General features: G+C 33.4%; 1 protein-coding gene across 1 annotated transcript in view; it reads right to left on the minus strand.

The window, feature by feature from the left end:
• The window catches only part of LOC145270218 (uncharacterized), a 115,754-nt gene that overhangs the window by 23,839 nt on the left and 72,911 nt on the right, over positions 1-19,004 (minus strand). Inside the window, exon 5 of the mRNA XM_080125850.1 lies at positions 11,539-12,034. Coding sequence (XP_079981976.1) covers positions 11,539-12,034 — 496 coding nt within the window. The remainder of the gene's footprint in view (positions 1-11,538; positions 12,035-19,004) is intronic.

Consider the following 19,004-nt stretch of genomic DNA (forward strand, 5'->3'; position numbering starts at 1 on the left):
TGCTTTGCGAAGGTCCAACACCTATACATTTGATCCCGCCTGCTGCCATTCTCTCAACTTTTTGGTACATATGTCTGCATGGGCCGTAAATGGGTTTACATGTTTATTCAACTCCCGATAGTCGAGCACCGGTGTCACCTTTTATTGGTTCTGCTGAATGCCCGCCATTAGTGGGATCAGGCCCTTTGGGGGCCCCAATTCCTTCTTTGGGTATGGAACCAACCATCCATTATTAATCCAGGCATCATAGTCTCCGCAGGCTTTCGCAGGGATGTCGCACCCTCTTAACAGCCAAATGTTTGGCTGAAAACCGATTAAAAAGATTTTCCGAAAATTGACAGAGTTATTTGGTATGGAAATGTACACACACACACACAGAGATAATTTTACTTTTATATATAGATTTAAAAAAAAAACTATTTAACTATTTTATGTCATTATGAATTATACTTATTTCTCAACAAAAAAACTTTATTTGCGATTAGATCCTGAAATTGCAATGCACTCTCCCCATGTCCCTACTGAAAACGAAAAAAGTAGTTAAAACCAAAAGTTAAATTATGATTTTTTTAAAAAATAAATCCCTTTTTGGGAGTTATTACACGTTTCTCATATTTATTAAAAAAAAAAAAAAACTTTCTCAAAAAATTTTAAAAATATTTATTTAAAAAAACTTTCTCAAAAAATAAAAAAAGTATTTATTTAAAAACACTTTATCAAAAAATATCTACGTAAACACTTTCTCGAAAACATTTTTAAAAATATTTATTTAAAAACACTTTCTCAAAAAAATAAAAAAAAATTATTTAAAAACACTTTCTCAAAAAAATATAAAAAATATTCATTTAAAGACACTTTCTCAAAAAAATTTTTAAAATATTTATTTAAAAACACTATCTCCATAAAAATGTTTTAAAATATATTTATGTTTTTTAAGTATATTTATTTTAAAATACTATCTCAAAAAATATTTTTAAATATATTTATTTATAGATATTTTCTCAAAAAAAATTTTTTTAAGTATATTTATTAAAAAACACTATCTCCAAAATATTTTTTAAATATATTTATTTAAAGACACTTTCTCAAAAAATATTTTTTTTAATATATTTATTTACAAACACTATCTCCAAAAATCTTTTAAAATGTATTTATTTAAAAACACTATTTCCAAAAATTTTTTTAAATATAATTAATTAAAAGACACTTTCTCAAAAAAATTTTTTTAAATATTTATTTAAAGACACTATCTCCAAAAACTTTTGTAAGTATATTTATTTAAAGACACTTTCTCAAAAAATTATTTTAATATGTTTATTAAAAATCACTATCTCAAAAAAATTTTTTTAAATATACTGATTAAAAAACACTATCTCCAAAAAAATATATTTATTTTAAAACACTATCTCAAAAAAAATTTAAATATATTTATTTAAAGACACTTTCTCAAAAAAATATTTTTAAATATATTTATTAAAAAACACTATCTCCAAAAAATATTTTTTAAATATATTTATTAAAAGAAACTCTCTCCAAAAAAATTTTTTTTAAATATATTTATTAAAAGACACTATCTCAAAAAATATTTTTTAAATATGTTTATTTAAAAACACTATCTCCTAATTTTTTTTTTCAAATATATTTATTTAAAGATACATTCTCAAATTTTTTTTTTTAATATCTTTATTTCTAGACACTTTCTCAAAAATATTTTTGTTGAATATATTTATTCAAAGACACTTTCTCAAAAAACTTTTTAAATATATTTATTTAAAAAGTTTCCCAAAATTTTTTTTTTAATATATTTATTTAAAAACAGTTCCTCAAAAAATTTTTTTTATATATTTATTAAAAGACACTTTCTCAAAAAAAATTTTTTAAATATATTTATTTAAAAACACTTTCTCAAAAAAACATTATTTTTAAATATATTTATTTAAAATCACTATCTCCAAAAATTTTTTTTAAATATATTTATTTAAAAATACATTCTCAAAAAATGTTTTAAAATATATTTATTTTAAAAATTCAGTTCATTCAGTTTGCACTCTGGAGACGAATGCGTGTTCGAGATAAGTGTATTTTAATTTTTATATTTAATTTCTAATATTAATAACTACATTCTATTTCAGTACTTAATTTATATTTTTATCTCCTGATTGTTTTATTTAATGATAGCGTTTTCTCGTCATAAATGTTTATTATATCTACCAAGTAGATCTTAAGGATAGCATACTCAACCATTTTATATTTCTTTCAGACCAACCCTCAATTTCTGTTTTTTTTTTCATTTTATGTTGAATTTACTTATAACGGCACTAGTTGAATTTCAGAGGACACCCCCTCGCTGTTCTCTTATATCGCAATTTCTTAAACGCCACTCGCAAAAAATTCAGAAAGCGATTTAAATATATTTATTTAAAGACACTATCTCAAAAAAATTTTTTTAAATATATTTATTTAAAGACACTATCTCAAAAATTTTTTTGAATGTATCTATTTTAAGACACTTTCTCAAAAAATTTATTTTGATATATTTATTTAAAGACACTTTCTCAAAAAAATATTTTTAAATATATATATTTAAAAACACTTTCTCAAAAAATGTTTTTAAATATATTTAGTTAAAAACACTTTCTCTAAATTGTTTTTGAAATATATTTATTTAAAAAAAATTTTTTTAAATATATTTATTAAAGAACACTATCTCAAAAAATATTTTTTAAATATATTTAAAAAACACTTTCTCAAAAAATTGTTTTTAGTATATTTATTTAAAAACACTTTCTGAAAAAATGTTTTAAAATATATTTATTAAAAAACACTTCCTGAAAAAACTTTTTTTAAATATATTTATTTAAAAACACTATCTCCAAAAAAATGTTTAAATATATTTACTTAAAAACAATTTCTCAAAGAATGTTTTAAAATATATTTATTTAAAAACAGTTTCTCAAAAAATGTTTTTAAATATATTTAAAGACACTTTCTCAAAAAATTTTTTAAATATATTTATTTAAAAACACTTTCTCAAAAAAATGTTTTTTATATATTTATTTAAAAACACTATCTCCGAAAAGATTTTTTAAATATATTTATTTAAAAACACTATCTCCTAAAATTTTCTAAAAATATATTTATTTAAAAACACTATCTCCAAAACTTTTTTTAAAATATATTTATTTAAAAACACTTTCTCCAAAAAAAATTTTTAATATATTTATTTAAAAACATTTGTTCCAAAAAAAGATTTTTAAAAACACTTTCTCAAAAATTTTTTTAAAATATATTTATTTAAAAACACTATCTTCAAACATTTTTTAAAAATATATTTATTTAAAAACACGATCTCCAAAAATTTTTTAAAAATATATTTATTGAAAAAAAACAATCTCCAAACATTTTTTTTAAATATATTTATTAAAAAACACTTTCTCCGAAAAATTTTTTAAAATATATTTATTTAAAAACACTATCTCCAAAAATGTTTTAAAAATATATTTATTTAAAAACACTATCTGAAAAAAAAATTTTTTTTAAATATTTATTTAAAAACACTATCTAAAAAAATTTTTTAGAATATATTTATTTAAAAACACTATCTCAAAAATTTTTTTAAATATATTTATTTTAAAACACTATATAAAAATATTTTTAAAAATATTTATTTAAAAGCACTATCTAAAAAATTAAAAAAAAAAAATATTTATTTAAAAACACTATCTCAAAAATTTTTTTTAAATATATTTATTTTAAAACACTATTAAAAAAAAATTTTTTTTAAATATTTATTTAAAAACACTATCTAAAAATTTTTTTAAAGTGCTTGTGTAGTTACTTCATCACAACAGAAAAAATAAAAACAAATAAAAAAAGGAAATAGAAATCCTGTCATTTTCTTTAAGTGCAAACAAAATGCATTCATTATTCATTATTAAACACTAATCCTAACACTTCAACGTAAAACATAATCACATTGACACACCGGTTCTCATCAGATCACCAAAGTTAAGCAACGATAAGCCTGGCCATTACCAGATGGGCGACCATTTGCAACTTCCAGGTGCTTTATGTACTCTCTCCGCTTATCTCGGCATTGTTTCCAGCCGTTCTGGACTTTTCCTTGCCACTGGACTCAATCAATCGCAATAAAGGATGTGGTTGCAGATTGTGCTACCCTTGCCTCACAGTTATATGAGCAGGGAGTATCCTTTGTCTTTCGAGACTTAGCATAGGCGTCGAATAGCACTGCTCCTTCTAATAACTCTGGCCCAGCTTGCAATGTTCAGTGTAAATGTGGTTTTTGTGATGCTGGAAATAAGAGATGACGTGTGACGTTGTATGCTTTCGTTTCGTGCTAAGCGTCCAAAAATATTACCCGAAATGTATGAAGACATCTCTCGTGATTCTTTTTTTTTTAATATTACATGATGTCACCACTTATCAAGGCTCGGAGGCCACTCGAGGATAAGGGTTATTACATGTACAGTAATCAATGGGGTAGTATTATAGTAATCGCTAGTAATGGAGATCTGATAAAGTGTCTTAATTAAGGGGGCGGTTCATCAGGAACTTGTTTATGTTGGACTTGAAGACATCCAAGTTGTAGTCAGGTGGAAAACAGGCAGACGGAAAAGAGTTCCACAGTCGTGCACTTCTAAGAAAGAAGCTTTGTTCATGGAATCTACGTTTTGATTTAAGCTCAGATAAAGAATGGGGAAAATTACTGACAGTGATTTCTGAAGCTAGACGGGTGTTTTTCATGAAAGATTGACGAGGGTGGACCACAGATTGGAGCCCAGGCGAGCACTTGCCATGGAAATAATGATAAAACAATGACAGGCTCGCAATGTCACTTCTGTGGGAGAGAGGTTGCAGAGAAGAGAAAAGGGCATACCCACTAGGCTATGAAGTCTATTTTGTACTCTGTCAAGGCAGGATAGGCTGTTTTTAGCAGCTCCTGCCCAGATATGGCAGCAGTACTCCATCCTTGGACGTACTTGGCTTTTATATAGATAGAGAATTGCATCAGCAGTGAGATGTCTACTAGAGCAGTAGAAGGAGCCCACCATTCTTCCAGCGACCTTAGTAACAGATTTGATGCACATGTTCCATTTCAGATCAGGAGTAAAGGTCAATCCAAGGAGCTTGTCAAAACTTGGAGCCTCCCCAAGATGAGAGCCATTCATTTCAATTGATGCCAGATGGGAATCAGAACGTTTATGGTGTAAAGATAGAATCTTGGTTTTACATGCATTAAAAATAACTAGTCACTTCTTTCCCCATTGTATCACACACTCAACATCAGAGGAGAGAGAATCAGAGAGCATTTAGTCATTTACGGCCTTTGATGTGTTGCCATAGATGGTCGTGTCATCAGCATAGATGCCAACGAATGATTTAAGTATGTGTTTTGGGAGATCATTGATGTAGATCAGGAAGAGAGTTGGGCCCAGGATGGACCATTGAGGGACACCAGCATTAATACTGTGGGCTTCTGATTTCTGCCCATCAACCACTACTCTTATGAGCCTATCAGAGAGAAATGATTTAATGATTGAGAAAACATTTCCAGTTATACTGATAATGTTTCATGGTATTGCACCTCCTGCAGGAGGAGGGCAACAAGAAACTGCATCTGCAGGTCGTGGCTATACAAGAGACCAGCTAAAAATGCAGGAAACATTGTATTCTTTGGTCACAGCCAACGAAAGAGACGAAAGCAACTCTGGAAACCAAAACAACTCGGACTTAACGGAGGCATCAAATAGCACTGCTCCTTCTAATAACTCTGGCCCAGCTTCCAATATTCAGTGTAAATGTGGTTTTTGTGATGCTCAACACAATCACCTCCAAACACTTGGGCAATGCCGGGCACTCAGGCTAGTAATAAATAAAATTTAATTTCCCTATCCCTCAGAGTTCATATTCCAAAAATCACATCACTAAACTGCTTATTCCAAATTCTGAAATAAAAACATTATTATTTAAAAAGCCATTCTTATTATTGGGAGGGGATGTTTTTTTATCTCTTCTCTATTTACACCTAACAAATTCTTAATTAAATTTAAGGCAATTAAATTTTTTTTTTTTTTTTTTTTTTTACAAAGGCATCACCACATTATCAAGGCCCAGAGGCCACTCAAGGATAAGGGTTAAAGAGTGTACAGTAGAAATTGGTCAATATAGTAATCATTAGTAATGAAAATTTGGTAAATTTAATAACTTATATGGAACGGCTCATCAAGAACTTATTTACTTTAGACTTGAACACAACCATATTGTAGTCAGCCGGAAAGCAGGAAAACGGAAGACAATTCCACAGGCGTGCAGTTCTAAGAAAGAAGCTTTGTTCATGGAATCTACGTTTAGGTTTAGGCACAGATAAAGAGTGGGGGAAATTATTGATAGTGTTTACAGCTAGACGAGTGTTTCTTGTGAAAGTTTGGCGAGGGGGGACCATAGATTGAAGCTCAGTTGAACACTTTCCATGAAAATAACGATACATCAGAGACAAACTCGCAACATCTCTTCTGTGAGATAGAGGTTGCAAGGAGGAGAAAAGGACATCTCCTACGAGGCTACGAAGTCTATTTTGAACTCTATCAAGGCAGGACAAGTCCTTTCTAGCAGCTCCTGCCCAGATGTGGCAACAGTATTCCATCCTTGGACGTACTTGGCTCTTATATAGATAGAGAATAGCATCAGCAGTGAGATATCTACTGGATCGATAGAAAGATCCCACCATTTTTCCAGCGGCCTTGGCAACAGATTTGATATACGTGTTCCATTTAAGATCAGGAGTAATGGTCAAGCCCAGAAGCTTGTCAAAACTTGAGGCCTCCTGAAGACGAGAGCCATTCATTTCAATTGATGACAAATGTGGATTAGAATGTTGATGATGTAAAGAGAGAAGCTTGGTTTTAGATGCATTAAAAGTAACCAGCCACTCCTTTCCGCATTGTACTACGTGCTCAAGATCAGAGGAGAGAGAATTGGAGAGAACTTGGTCGTTTACTGTCTTAGATGTGGTACCATAAATGGTAGTGTCGTCAGCATAAATGTCTACAAATGATGTAAGGATATGATTTGGAAGATCATTAATGTAGATCAGGAAAAGAGTTGGGCCCAGGATGGATCCCTGAGGGACACCGGCATTAATACTGTGAGCTTCTGATTTTTGCCCCTCAACTACTACTCTTATGAACCTATCAGAAAGAAATGATTTAATAATTGAGAAGACTTTTCCAGCTATACCATAGCTAGCGATCTTATGAAGTAAACCTTTATGCCATACCCTACCAAAGGCTTTAGATATGTCAAGAGCAATTGCCCTAGAAAGATTGCCACCGTCGAGAGATTTGCTAATCCTATGCGATATAACTGTAAGGACATCTGCTGTAGATCTAGCAGAATGGAAACCATATTGAGTGTCACTAAGAAGGTAATTTTTGTTGAGATGTTTGATTACTTCTGTATTTAACACAGATTCTAGCAACTTACTCATGACGCACAGGAGACTTATTGGCCTGTACTGAGAGGGGGATGAGCGATCACCTGAATTCTTAAATACAGGGCATACTGATGAGATTTTCCAGGGAGATGGGAAACTATTCTCCTTAAGACAATGTTTAAACAGTTTTGTAAGTATGGGCGCTAGTTCAGGTTGAAGTTTTTTGAGTACTATAATTGGAATACCATTAGGGCCAGTTGCTTTACTCGAATCAAGGTTTTTGATTAGCTTCGCAACATCACGTACAGATATACGTATATCACATAGCGTGTTTTCTAATACAGGAGGAAATATTGGGGGTTGGCGGTCTTGGTCGCAAAGGGTAGAATTAGCTGCAAAGTTCTTGACAAAGAGTTTGGCTTTGTCTGATGCTGACGAGATTACCTCAGGTCCATTGATAATAGTTGGGATGGAGCACACGCTTCTGTTCAGGATTCTGTTTGCTATTTGCCAAAACTGGTGGGAACCAAGCTGCTGCTCAGCTACTTTGGACTTAACAGATTGAGCATACAACTCTCTTGCGTTCCTTATTACTTTCTTACAATGGTTGCTGGCAGTCCTGAAAACGGCTTTAGTTTCCATACATCTATTACGTTTGAATCAGTGGAAAAAGTGATTTCTGTGCCCAATGGCAGCAGCACATTCTGGAGAGAACCATGGCTGGCTGTTAGGTTTTTGCTGAAACTTTTTAGAGGGTATGAAATGGTCAATACCTACAATTAACCATTCAGTTAGGTCTAATACTATAGAGGACACATCCTTTTTAAACATGGAATGCAGAGGTAGATCAGATATAAATGTACGGAAGCTATCCCAGTCAGCCTTAGTGTATCGATATACTGTACGATGAAGAGGTACGTCTGGGGACTTATTACATTTCGTTTTTATCTTAATTGATATAACAGAGTGGTCGGAAGATCCAAGAGGCGACAGAACAGAAACTGAACATAGTTCAGGGCAAGTTGTGAGAAAAAGGTCTAGTAGGCTCACATACTGGCCATCATTATCGGGCACACGGGTAGGTTCCTGAACAATCTGAGTGAGGTCATAGGCAATGGAGAAATCATGACAGAATCTCCCCTCATCATCGGTCTTGTTTGAGTGGGTCAACCATTCGACGTTGTGAACATTAAAGTCTCCACATACGTGAATGTTAGCTGAAGGATAAGTAGAAAGGACTTGGTCAATTTTCTCAGATATGCTTTGAAAGATAGTAACTCCGCTGTTGTGGGGGCGATAGAGAGTAAATATAAATGCAGTAGTGTGAGCTAAAGCAACCCGGAAGCACATATAGGGTAAGTTAGGATCTTCCCTGGAGATGTCCCTCCCACATGGAAAGCTATCTTTAATATAGGCACATATTCCATGCCCATGGCGATCTTGGGGGTCAGATTTAGAAGTTAAGTTAGAGTATCCTGTAATTGCAAACTCATCTAGGGAAATAGCCTGTCCAATGCCAGTTTCACTTAAAAATAAAAGGTCTGGTTTAGTCTCCTGTAATTGGGTTTCAACCTCTGGAAGGTTAGAACGAAGACCCCTGATGTTGGAGAAGGAGACATGGTAGTAGGGGTCTACGTTGGAAGTTGGAGAACCGGGTTTAATCGTGTATTTTTTCTTGAAACTTGTCATGATGAAATTTTGGAATTTGTGGACTAGGTCGACAGATTTACTTAGAGCAGGACAGAGAGGGGAAACTAAGAGAGAAAAAGAAACGAAGAATTTTTTTTTTTTTTTTTTTTTGTAGCACATGATAAGGTAAAGCCGTAACAATTACCCACTAGTATGGCATCGAGAGGCCCCACCAGAAGCTACTGCATGGTCCAGATTCCATTCACCAAATGGCAATACAGCAGCCCCAGTACTTTGCACCTGCTGATAGGACAGCCTCCTTAGTGGTTAATCCAAGGTTCGGGTCCCTGACTATCAGGCGGATAACATCAGCCCAGACAAAACGTTTACCTCCAGCACCCTTACTAGTGACATGGCTACAAGGATAGACATGGAAACAGAAAATTTCCACCAACTCTGCCAACTGTTCGCGCAAAAATACTGCCAACCTAGAAAACAGCTTTTTCTTCTCCCTTTGTCAGAAAAATCACTCATTTAAAAAATGAGGACTGAGGGACAAATAAGAAGAAGCGAGAGTAACAGGAGCTGCCGATAACGCATCCACAATGCGTTTTCTACTCTCCATTAAAAAAAAAAAAAAAAAAAACTATTAAGTATTGTACTTAATAAAAGTCCAACTGACGTATTTAAGGGAAAGTATGGTGATAGATTCCCCTCTCACGAAATAAAAATGAGTACAATTAGGTAATCTATTTTTGCAATCAACTCGGTAGATAAATAAACATTTATGGACGAGAAAAAAAAAAAGCTAGCATTTAATACAACAGAAATACATAAATTAAATACTGAAATAAAATGTAGTTATTAATATTTGAATCTAAAAATAAAAAGTGCGAATTAGTAGAGAAAATCACTTATCACAACAACGCTTCCGTCTCCAAACTGCAAACTAGTGAAGAATTTAACTTTTAATAGCGTTCAGAAGATTTTTTTTTTTAAATTAACCGTTAAGAGAAAGCGTGATTTTATTCTGAACTTTAACTAATCACGTTTTAAGCAACTTATGATATAAAAGAAAATCAGATGGGGGGGGGGGTACTTCAGAAGTTAGTTGGTGACGTTATAAGTAATTGCGAGATAAGATGGGAGCCAGAAATTAGGGGTGGGGGACTGAAAATGATAATATAATGGATTGATTATACAATATTTAAGATCAACTTGGTAGATAAACATTTATGAAATAATTCTTAATATAAAAAGAGCGATAATATTTTACCATTATGGAATACAGACCATGCTGAAATAAGACCTGTTAGACACCTTAGTTCCTTCACTGAGTAAGCAACTGGAACAGTCTCTGTTGCTCGGAGACTTCTTCTGTTAATCTCTTGTGATTAAGTTATGTCTTGGAAGAGGTTTACCAGTGCTTCTACACACAAAGCATCTACAACAAAAGAGAGAATTAGAGACAATTTAACAATCTGGCCGGCCTCTCTCTCTCTCTCTCTCTCTCTCTCTCTCTCTCTCTGTTTGCTACACATCAGATTGGTCCGTTCCCAAAGGCTCCCAAGAGCAACACACATTACCTTTCACTCATATCACCTGCATACATCTTTCCCGAAACAAATAGTTATTAGTGAAACTAAAAAATTAAATCATCCTACACACCGATCACTTTGTAGAGTACCTCCATCACCAAACAAAAAACTTAGTTTACTAAAACTTAAACATAGTAACCTTTCCTTTATATTGACTCCTTTTTTTTTCACAAGTTTAAGTGATTGATCAATATAGCTCGTTAGAAATGTCCTTTTTGGAGCACTTCACATAACTTGGAGCTATTGGCTCCAATTTTGTTAACACATTACAAAGTTGGTTTTCACCCTCAATCCACTCAACATCAATTTCCTGTTAGTCTATGGATTCTCGTATGCTTGAGATTTCGAATTGAAGACGTCTATCCCCAAGATGGTTGCATGAATGAGCAGCATCGTATAAAGATTTGTTATCCATTAAGCAAGTGATGGGTAGAGAGAAATCCTTTTCGCCAAATATGATTTCAGCAATTAGTTTGGACCATAAATATGCATGATCAGAACCTTCAGCAAGAGCCAAGGTTTCAGCTGCTAGTGCAGATTTTACTCTTTTTGTTTTCGAAGAACTCCAGACAATGGGGCATGATAATTCACCATTTGTTAAAAATAAAATGCATGCAGCCTGACTACCACCGCCTTTTGTACTGTTAAAGCTTGCATCTGAATATACCTTCAGCGTCAAGTTTGACAGAGTTTCAAACCTTGGAAATAATATTGAGGAAGGCCTTGACTTAATTTCTCTTACTAATTTATTTAGGTTTTTTATGTTTTCTATAGTTGGTGCTTTTTGAGAGATACTTGCTTGGTGTACCCTGAAACTTAGATCAAGTCTTGATGTGTTTGCAAGCCAATTAATTTTACCTATTGTGGATCTGAGTTTTTTGATCTCTTCAGTATTTAATGGAGAAGATTTATCTGCAGATCTGTCTTTTACTATAGCAATTTCAGACAAACTTTGGCCATACTTATTCTGATTGATACAGATTGACTTATCAGCATATTGAGTTAACTCTATTCCAACATACGTAAAGGCACTAGTGTTTTCAACACCCACCACAAACAACGACCTCAGCTTTTCAATAACTTCCTTTTCAAATTGCTGTGTACCACCCCACAGCTGATCATCTACATAAGTGACTAATATTCCTTCCAGATTGTCATTATTATGCCAGAAGAACACACCAGGATCAACCGAACTCTTCCTACATCCAACGTCAAGAACAGCTCTTCTTAAGGTAATGTACCACTCGCGAGGTGCATCTTGAAGACCATACACGGACTTGTTCAAGCGCCAAACTTTTGATGTTTTTGCTTCTTTAGGTGGTTGAACAAAGATCTTTCTTTCAAGCTTTTGATTCTGAAGGAAGGCAGTTTTGTAATAAAGGGAATGCATTTTCCAACCCTTAGAAGAAATGATACATAACGCAACTCTTACACTCCCCTTTAGGCACAAACAACGACCTCAGCTTTTCTCTTCAGTTTTTCTGAATTTTCCATAGCAATAAATGCTTTCCGAGCTGAATGCAATGCATTTAAATTCTCTCTAATGATATCACTGGAAACCTCTGGGTTCAGTGCAGGGGGTTTATTTGTTAATAGAGATGGTAGTGTAGAATTCCAAGAAAAAACAAGCTGGAATGGGCTGAAACCATGAACATTTATCAGACTGTTCTTTGCACAGAGACACCACATAACAGTAAATCCAAGTGAAATAGTTAGAATCAGCAACTGTTTTCCGAATCATTTTCCCCATGATACGATTGTGTCTTTCTATTAAGCCATTTGACCAGCAGATTCAGCCGCTATTGTTTTTACGTTAATATTCAATTTGTTCGCAGAACTCTAAAACTTCTGCATTTGCAAATTCGCCTCCATTGTCAGTAAGTAAACTACAGGGAGTACCATAAATTGAAATCCAAACTTTGAATTGCTCTCTGATAACTGTAGATGGAGATTTATTTCTTATTACTGTTCCTCCAGAAAGTCTGGTAGCATGGTCAACCAGATGCAACAGATAAACTTTCCCAAATTGTTTGAGGTCCACAGCTACACACTCATTGAACCTAGTTGCTATGGGTAAGCCAACAATTGGCCTTGGAGGGGCTCTTTGATATTCTTTGCAGATCTTACAATTCTTTGATATCTTATAGATTTCATTAATATTAAGAATTTACTTTTGTTTAGACAAAGGAAGACAGTAATGACCACTACTAGCTAAAGATAGCAAAAGTTTTTGTCCCATAATTATAGCGGTATCATCTTCACAATCAATTTTTGCTTTTGTAGTTGTTCTTGATGTTGAGGTAAGTTTGCCGATTTCAGCAAACGATAAGCAAGTATATCTGTTGACATAGTTATGTCATGTGTTTTTGCCTTATTCCATCTAAGTTCAAATTCTGTTATATTCTGTGGTCTTTTGTAGAGTTCAAAATTTTCATACGCTTCAAAAGCGCTGATAGTTTTTTTTTTTTCAAACAATTCAAGACAATTCTAAAATACTTTTATCTGAACCTGTATCTGTAGTAATATCAGTATTTCCTAGTGCTTCTAAGACTTTATCTTGAGTCACTTCATCTAGGCGAAAATCAGCAATCCACCATGTTTCTATCTGTCGACATATGTAATTGATTTCCAAATATTAAATTTCTTCAACCATTTTTGGTAATCATCCTTCTCTTTATCAAAACATGGAGGCACCTTATCGGTGAATACATGTGCTTGGGCCATTTTTTTTTTTTTTTTTTTTTTTGTTGATCGCTGCTCTGCTACCACTGTTAGACAACTTAATTCCTTCACTGAGTAAGCAACTGGAATAGTCTCTGTTGCTCGGAGACTTCTTCTGTTCATCTCTTGTGATTAAGTTATGTCTTGGAAGAGGCCCACCTGTGCTTCTACACATGCAGCATCTGCAACAAAAGAGAGAATTAGAGACACTTTAACAAAACCATTATTATTTAGAAAGCCATTCTTAGTATTGGGAGGGATGTTTTTCATATCTTCTCTATTTACACCTAACAATTTCTTAATTCTTTATATAAGGCAAATTAATAATTCTTAATATAAAATAGTTTCAAGTAGGGAGATGTTATGTGTACAAACAATACACTGCCCTTATCCGTGTAATTCTCCTTGTAGAGGTACACATCCTCTGCTGACTTTCCCTGGTTGGGGTTAGGGTTACCATAGCTTCCTCCCATTCTCTTGCGTGAGGTCTTAGAGGTTGGACCCAAGCATGAAGTTGGCTCGATTTTCTGCCTTTGTTCTGTTGCCTCAGCATCTTAATTTCTTTCTTTTGCACCTCACGATACGAGTAAGCATAGCAAGGTCTCCGTACTGTTGCCTTTGTCTGTCATTGTGCTGGGCTAGTCGGTTATTATATTTCATATATTTAGTAGCCCAAGTAATAGGTCTTCTCCTACACTTCCACATTATATGCTTCATAATTTTCACAGCCGCCTCAGCAGCACAGTTTGCTTGACTGTTGCCGAACGATTTATCCCAATTTTAGCAAAGGACACATCTCTCTCCCACCAAAAAAAGAAATAATCTATATATAAAAGCGAAAACGTATGTATGTATGCTTTTTAGGTATGTCTTCAAAAGGCTTTTCTTCCGACGGATTCTCGAGGCCGTCGCTCATTTTTTAAACTTGTTATATCACGTATAAATGATAATATCTACGACTTAACAACGGGGGTCGCCTCTCTATTTAATTTGCCCGACTTTGAAGCGTTAATTATTCGACATTTTCAGATCAGCACGTGTTGTTTTCGTTTTTCGTTATAAAAAAAGTGAAGCTCGATTCGTAGTGGTCTATAGAAAGCGATGTAACATTTGGTCAATGTCGTCTTCGTCATATCAGACGGTTGCTTTCATTTCGAGACGAGACACTCCCCCAGTAAATAGGGAGCTGGTTTTCCCCAAAGGTAGGTAAAAACAAACAAACCGGGTTATTGACCTCATTAAAAACTGTCCCGCAGAAAATGTTAACTGTTGAATAGCTATTGCTTACAATCGCCGCATGCGTATAAAAAAAAGAAGCCAACAGACTCGTGGTAAATAAATCACTGTCCCGCACTCAAAGTTCACGCCATGAACTCTTCAAAAACGGGCACCTGCCAGGTCGCACATTTTTTTTTTTCACACTACTATTTTTCAACTGCACGTCAAGGCTTAGTTTTTTTTTAAAACAACCAACGATTTTTCTTTTCATTTACCTAAAAACACACACACCTACAAACACCCGGGCAAGGGCGGGTACCCCCCCCCCACCTAGTAATAAATAAATTTCAATTTCCCTGTCCCCCATCCTCTATAGAGAGAGAGAGAGATGTTACACATATAAACGATACACTGCCTCTTGTCTGTGTAACTCTTCTTGTTTCAAAAAAAAAAAAAAAAAAAAAATCTCGTTTGGAAAAAATCTTGTTTGAAAAACATCTAGGAAATTCTCGTTCTAAAAAATAAATCTTGGTTGAAACAAAAATCTCGTTTGAAAAACAATCTGGTTTGAAAAAAATCTCGTTAAAGAAATCTTAGTTGCAATAAAAATCTCGTTTGGAAAAAAAATCTTGTTTGAAAAAAAGTTTTGTTTTTTTTTCCAAACGAGATTTAGAAAAATCTCGTTTGGAAAAAAAATCTTGTTTGAAAAAAATCTTGTTTGAAAAAAAGTTTTTTTTTTTTTTTCCAAACGAGATTTTTCTAAAATGAATTAATTTAATTCATTTTAGAAAAATCTCGCTTGGAAAAAAAAAAAAAATCTCGCATGTAAAAAAATCTCGTATGTAAAAATTTAGGTTGAAACAAAAATTCCGTAAAAACAAAATCTCGCTTGAAAAAAAAAAACGGTTGAAGCAAAAAAAAAACAAAAAAAAAAAAACAAAGAAAAACGTTGAAACAAAAATCTCGCATGAAATAAATCTTGTACGAAACAAAGCAACTCGTTTAAAACAAAAATCGTGTCAAGTCGCAATAGATACCCTGTAGCAAAAGATGACGTCTGACGACGATCGGCGCACATCACATTTCAAGTGACACCCGTGATTCGACCTTGACGGTTGGCACAAGCACATGGCTTTGGTTAATTGTAAACACGTCAAATATTAATTGTCGAATAAAAATATATTTACAAAATTTTTGAAGATTTAAAAGAAAAAAATATATTTACAAAAGATTTTTTGGGTTTGTATTACTGTACACATAGATTCGAAAAAGTTGTCAAAAAACAAATATATAACAAATAAATGTTATCAAAGGCAAGATAAGTTACTTTTCTACCTAACTGGATGTATTTTTTGTGTTTTTATTCAGTGTAACAATACTAGACAAAATACTGTTAGAAATTCGCTCAATATATGTTACCGTGACATAAGTTGACATGTATTCGGTTTTTTCTAACAGTATTTTGTCTAGTTTATTATTTATAATACCTTTTCCCAAACGTACCCTCTCCGAGAGAGAGTCGGCTGCCATTTTGAATTTTCCAATACATCGGTAAACATTGCATGTTTTTCGAGCTGAATAAACATGTTACACTGAATAAAAACACAAAAATATATCCAGTTAGGTAAAAAAGTAACTTATCTTGCCTTTGATAACATTTATTTGTTCTATATTTGTTTTTTGACAACTTTTTCGAATCTATGTGTACAGAAACCCGATTTTTTTAAAAGAAAGTAGCAAAACGAACGTATTTAAATTTAATTTCTGTTTCGGATTTTTGCGAATACTTTGCGAAGTTTTGCGAGTAAGATTGATTTTTATGTAATGTGCTGTTTTTTTTTGTTGTTGTTTTTTTTGGGGGGGGGTGCGTTTTTAAGACAATTCAATATTTATTTAATTATTCTTTAAAACATTAACTTTAGCGACAATTAATAGTTGACGTGTTTACAAACGCCAAAACCATGTGCTTGTGCGCGGGTCGTCGCCGGTCGTCGTCTTCTGCTTGACCCGAAAAAATCTTATTTGAAAAAAATTTGTGCGGAAAAAAAAAAAAGATCACGTTTGAAAAAAATCCCGGTTAAAAATATTTCGTTAAAAAGAAAATCTCATTTTGAAAAAAAAAATCTCGTTTAGAAAAAAAATCTTGTTTGAAAAAGATCTAAAATAAAAACTCGTATAAAAAAAATCTCGTAGGAAAAAAAAAAATCATTTGAAAAATCTCGTCTGACACCTACCGGACTAGTAGGTATTGTCCCGTTCAATGTTTTCCAATCTGTAAATATTATCCACACACGATTGATATAGAAAAATATATCTACCGACGTTTCAAAAACCTACTAGAATGCAAGGTGCCAATGTTGGTACTTCTTCAGGATGAGAACGAAAATAGAAATATTGAATTTCAATAAAAACTAATAGTTTCTCCTTAATTGTCATCTCGAATTTAGGAACACCACCAAAAATTATGATAAACGATAAGGTAGAAAAATGAATTATTAATGAAAATAGTTTTCACAGGACATTTCAATTTATTTAAAAAGGTAGGTGTATGTATGTGTATGTGTCAGGTCATGTCATATGCTACTGGTACCATGTAACCCAGTACTACCTGCCTCATGGTCGGGTCACCGATGACTAAACTGGTTTTCCCACCAGACTTGTTTTAAAAAGCAAGACCTTCCAAAGAGCGAATGAACCGTGTGTGTTTATGTGTATATATGTGTGTGTTGGGGTGGAGAGGGCTCCCGTAAGCCATGGTGAAGGCAACCTTTCTAGGAGAAGAAAATCTCTGATTTAAAAAACCAGAAAGCGGGAGATCAGTACCCACATTAAGCTGGTCTGAAGTTTAACTTGTTGCTGGCTATCTTGCTCTTGCTTGTTGCTGGATCTCAACATTTTGAACCGAGAGAGAGACTTAGCTATCGTACAAAGCTAAGACTCTGTAACATCATGCGTGTATAGATACTCCCTCAGGTATTTGTCTACAAAAATAGTTCTGTGGTGATGGAAAAGTTGTGACGTGTGGAGGCTTGAAATGCTGGAAGTATGTAATAATTCATCTCAATGACTGTCTTCAGTGTCATGCCTGCTTGAGCGTGTGAATTCATCGGTAGGACTAAAAAAAAAGTCATTTTTGGGCTCATGGACTTTAAGTGTCTAAGGGAGGGGCTCTCGTCTGACAAGACATTGCAATCATCCTGCGTGTGTGTGTAAATATTTAACCAATAAACTTTTAAATTACTGGTCACATGACACTGAAACTAATATGAAATAGTATTCATACATCAACGATGGTTTAAAATGAGGAAATCTTTGTTTGGATGGATAATGCGTACAAACATATCGGCAAGTTGAAATGCAAAACATTCATTTAAGCGTATTTTTTTTTTTTTTTTTTGGTCCACCTTCACAATTTTCTATGCTGAATTAGAAAATCTCATTTAAATTTTACAGAGACAATTAGTTTTGGAGATATAAAGACTTATATTATGCACTGTGATTCATTGACTGCCATGTTTGTACGCATGTGCAATAAGATGCATCTATGTGACCGACACTGCCACCTAGCAGAAACAAATCCACTATTTTTTTTCAGCACCGTGCGTGCAAAACAAAACGATTACGATTTTTTCACTTCCTTTAGTAATTTCATGTTAAGAACGGTTTTCAGAATAAAAGCCCACAACCTCCTCATGTTAAGAACGGCATTTGGAATAGACACCTTCAACCTCCCCATGTTAAGAATGGCTTTCGGAATAGACACCCTTAACATTTCCATGTTAAGAACGGCTTTCAGAATAAACATCCACAACCTCCCTATGTTCAGAATGGCTTTCAGAATAATTCTAGAATTTGCTAGTTAAGGCATTAAGTGAAACTGCAGTTTATTGTAGCTATAAACTGCCAAATAAAAAAAATTAAAAATATTGGATATGTAAAAAAATTACTATTCTACAAACCGCGGATAATATTTCAGTTTGAATGAAAATCCTCTTGAGTTGATCCAAAATGCAAAATAATTCTTTAGATAGAATGTATTCCAAAATAAATCCAGCATGATGATGCATATAATCCGATTGAAACATCCCCATGTTAAGAACGGCTTTCGGAATAGAAACCTCCAATCTCCCCATGTTAAGAACGGCTTTCAGAATAGACACCCAAAATTCCCCCCTATGTTAAGAACGGCTTTCGGAATAGACACCCCATTTTGGAAGTGGGTGTGAAAAAATATTTGCCCCAAATTTAACTGTGATATTCGTTGTTAGCATACCCACCCACAAATACTATTTAAAAAATGGGAGTGAGGAAGTGTCGGTTGCAGAGAAGTAGATTTGTTTATTGTGCGTGCATACAATATGGTGGTCAGTGAATTACAGTACATA

This window comes from Euprymna scolopes, chromosome 46, assembly GCF_053919585.1.
Source record: "Euprymna scolopes isolate OS-2025 chromosome 46, ASM5391958v1, whole genome shotgun sequence".
Lineage (NCBI taxonomy): Eukaryota > Metazoa > Mollusca > Cephalopoda > Sepiida > Sepiolidae > Euprymna > Euprymna scolopes.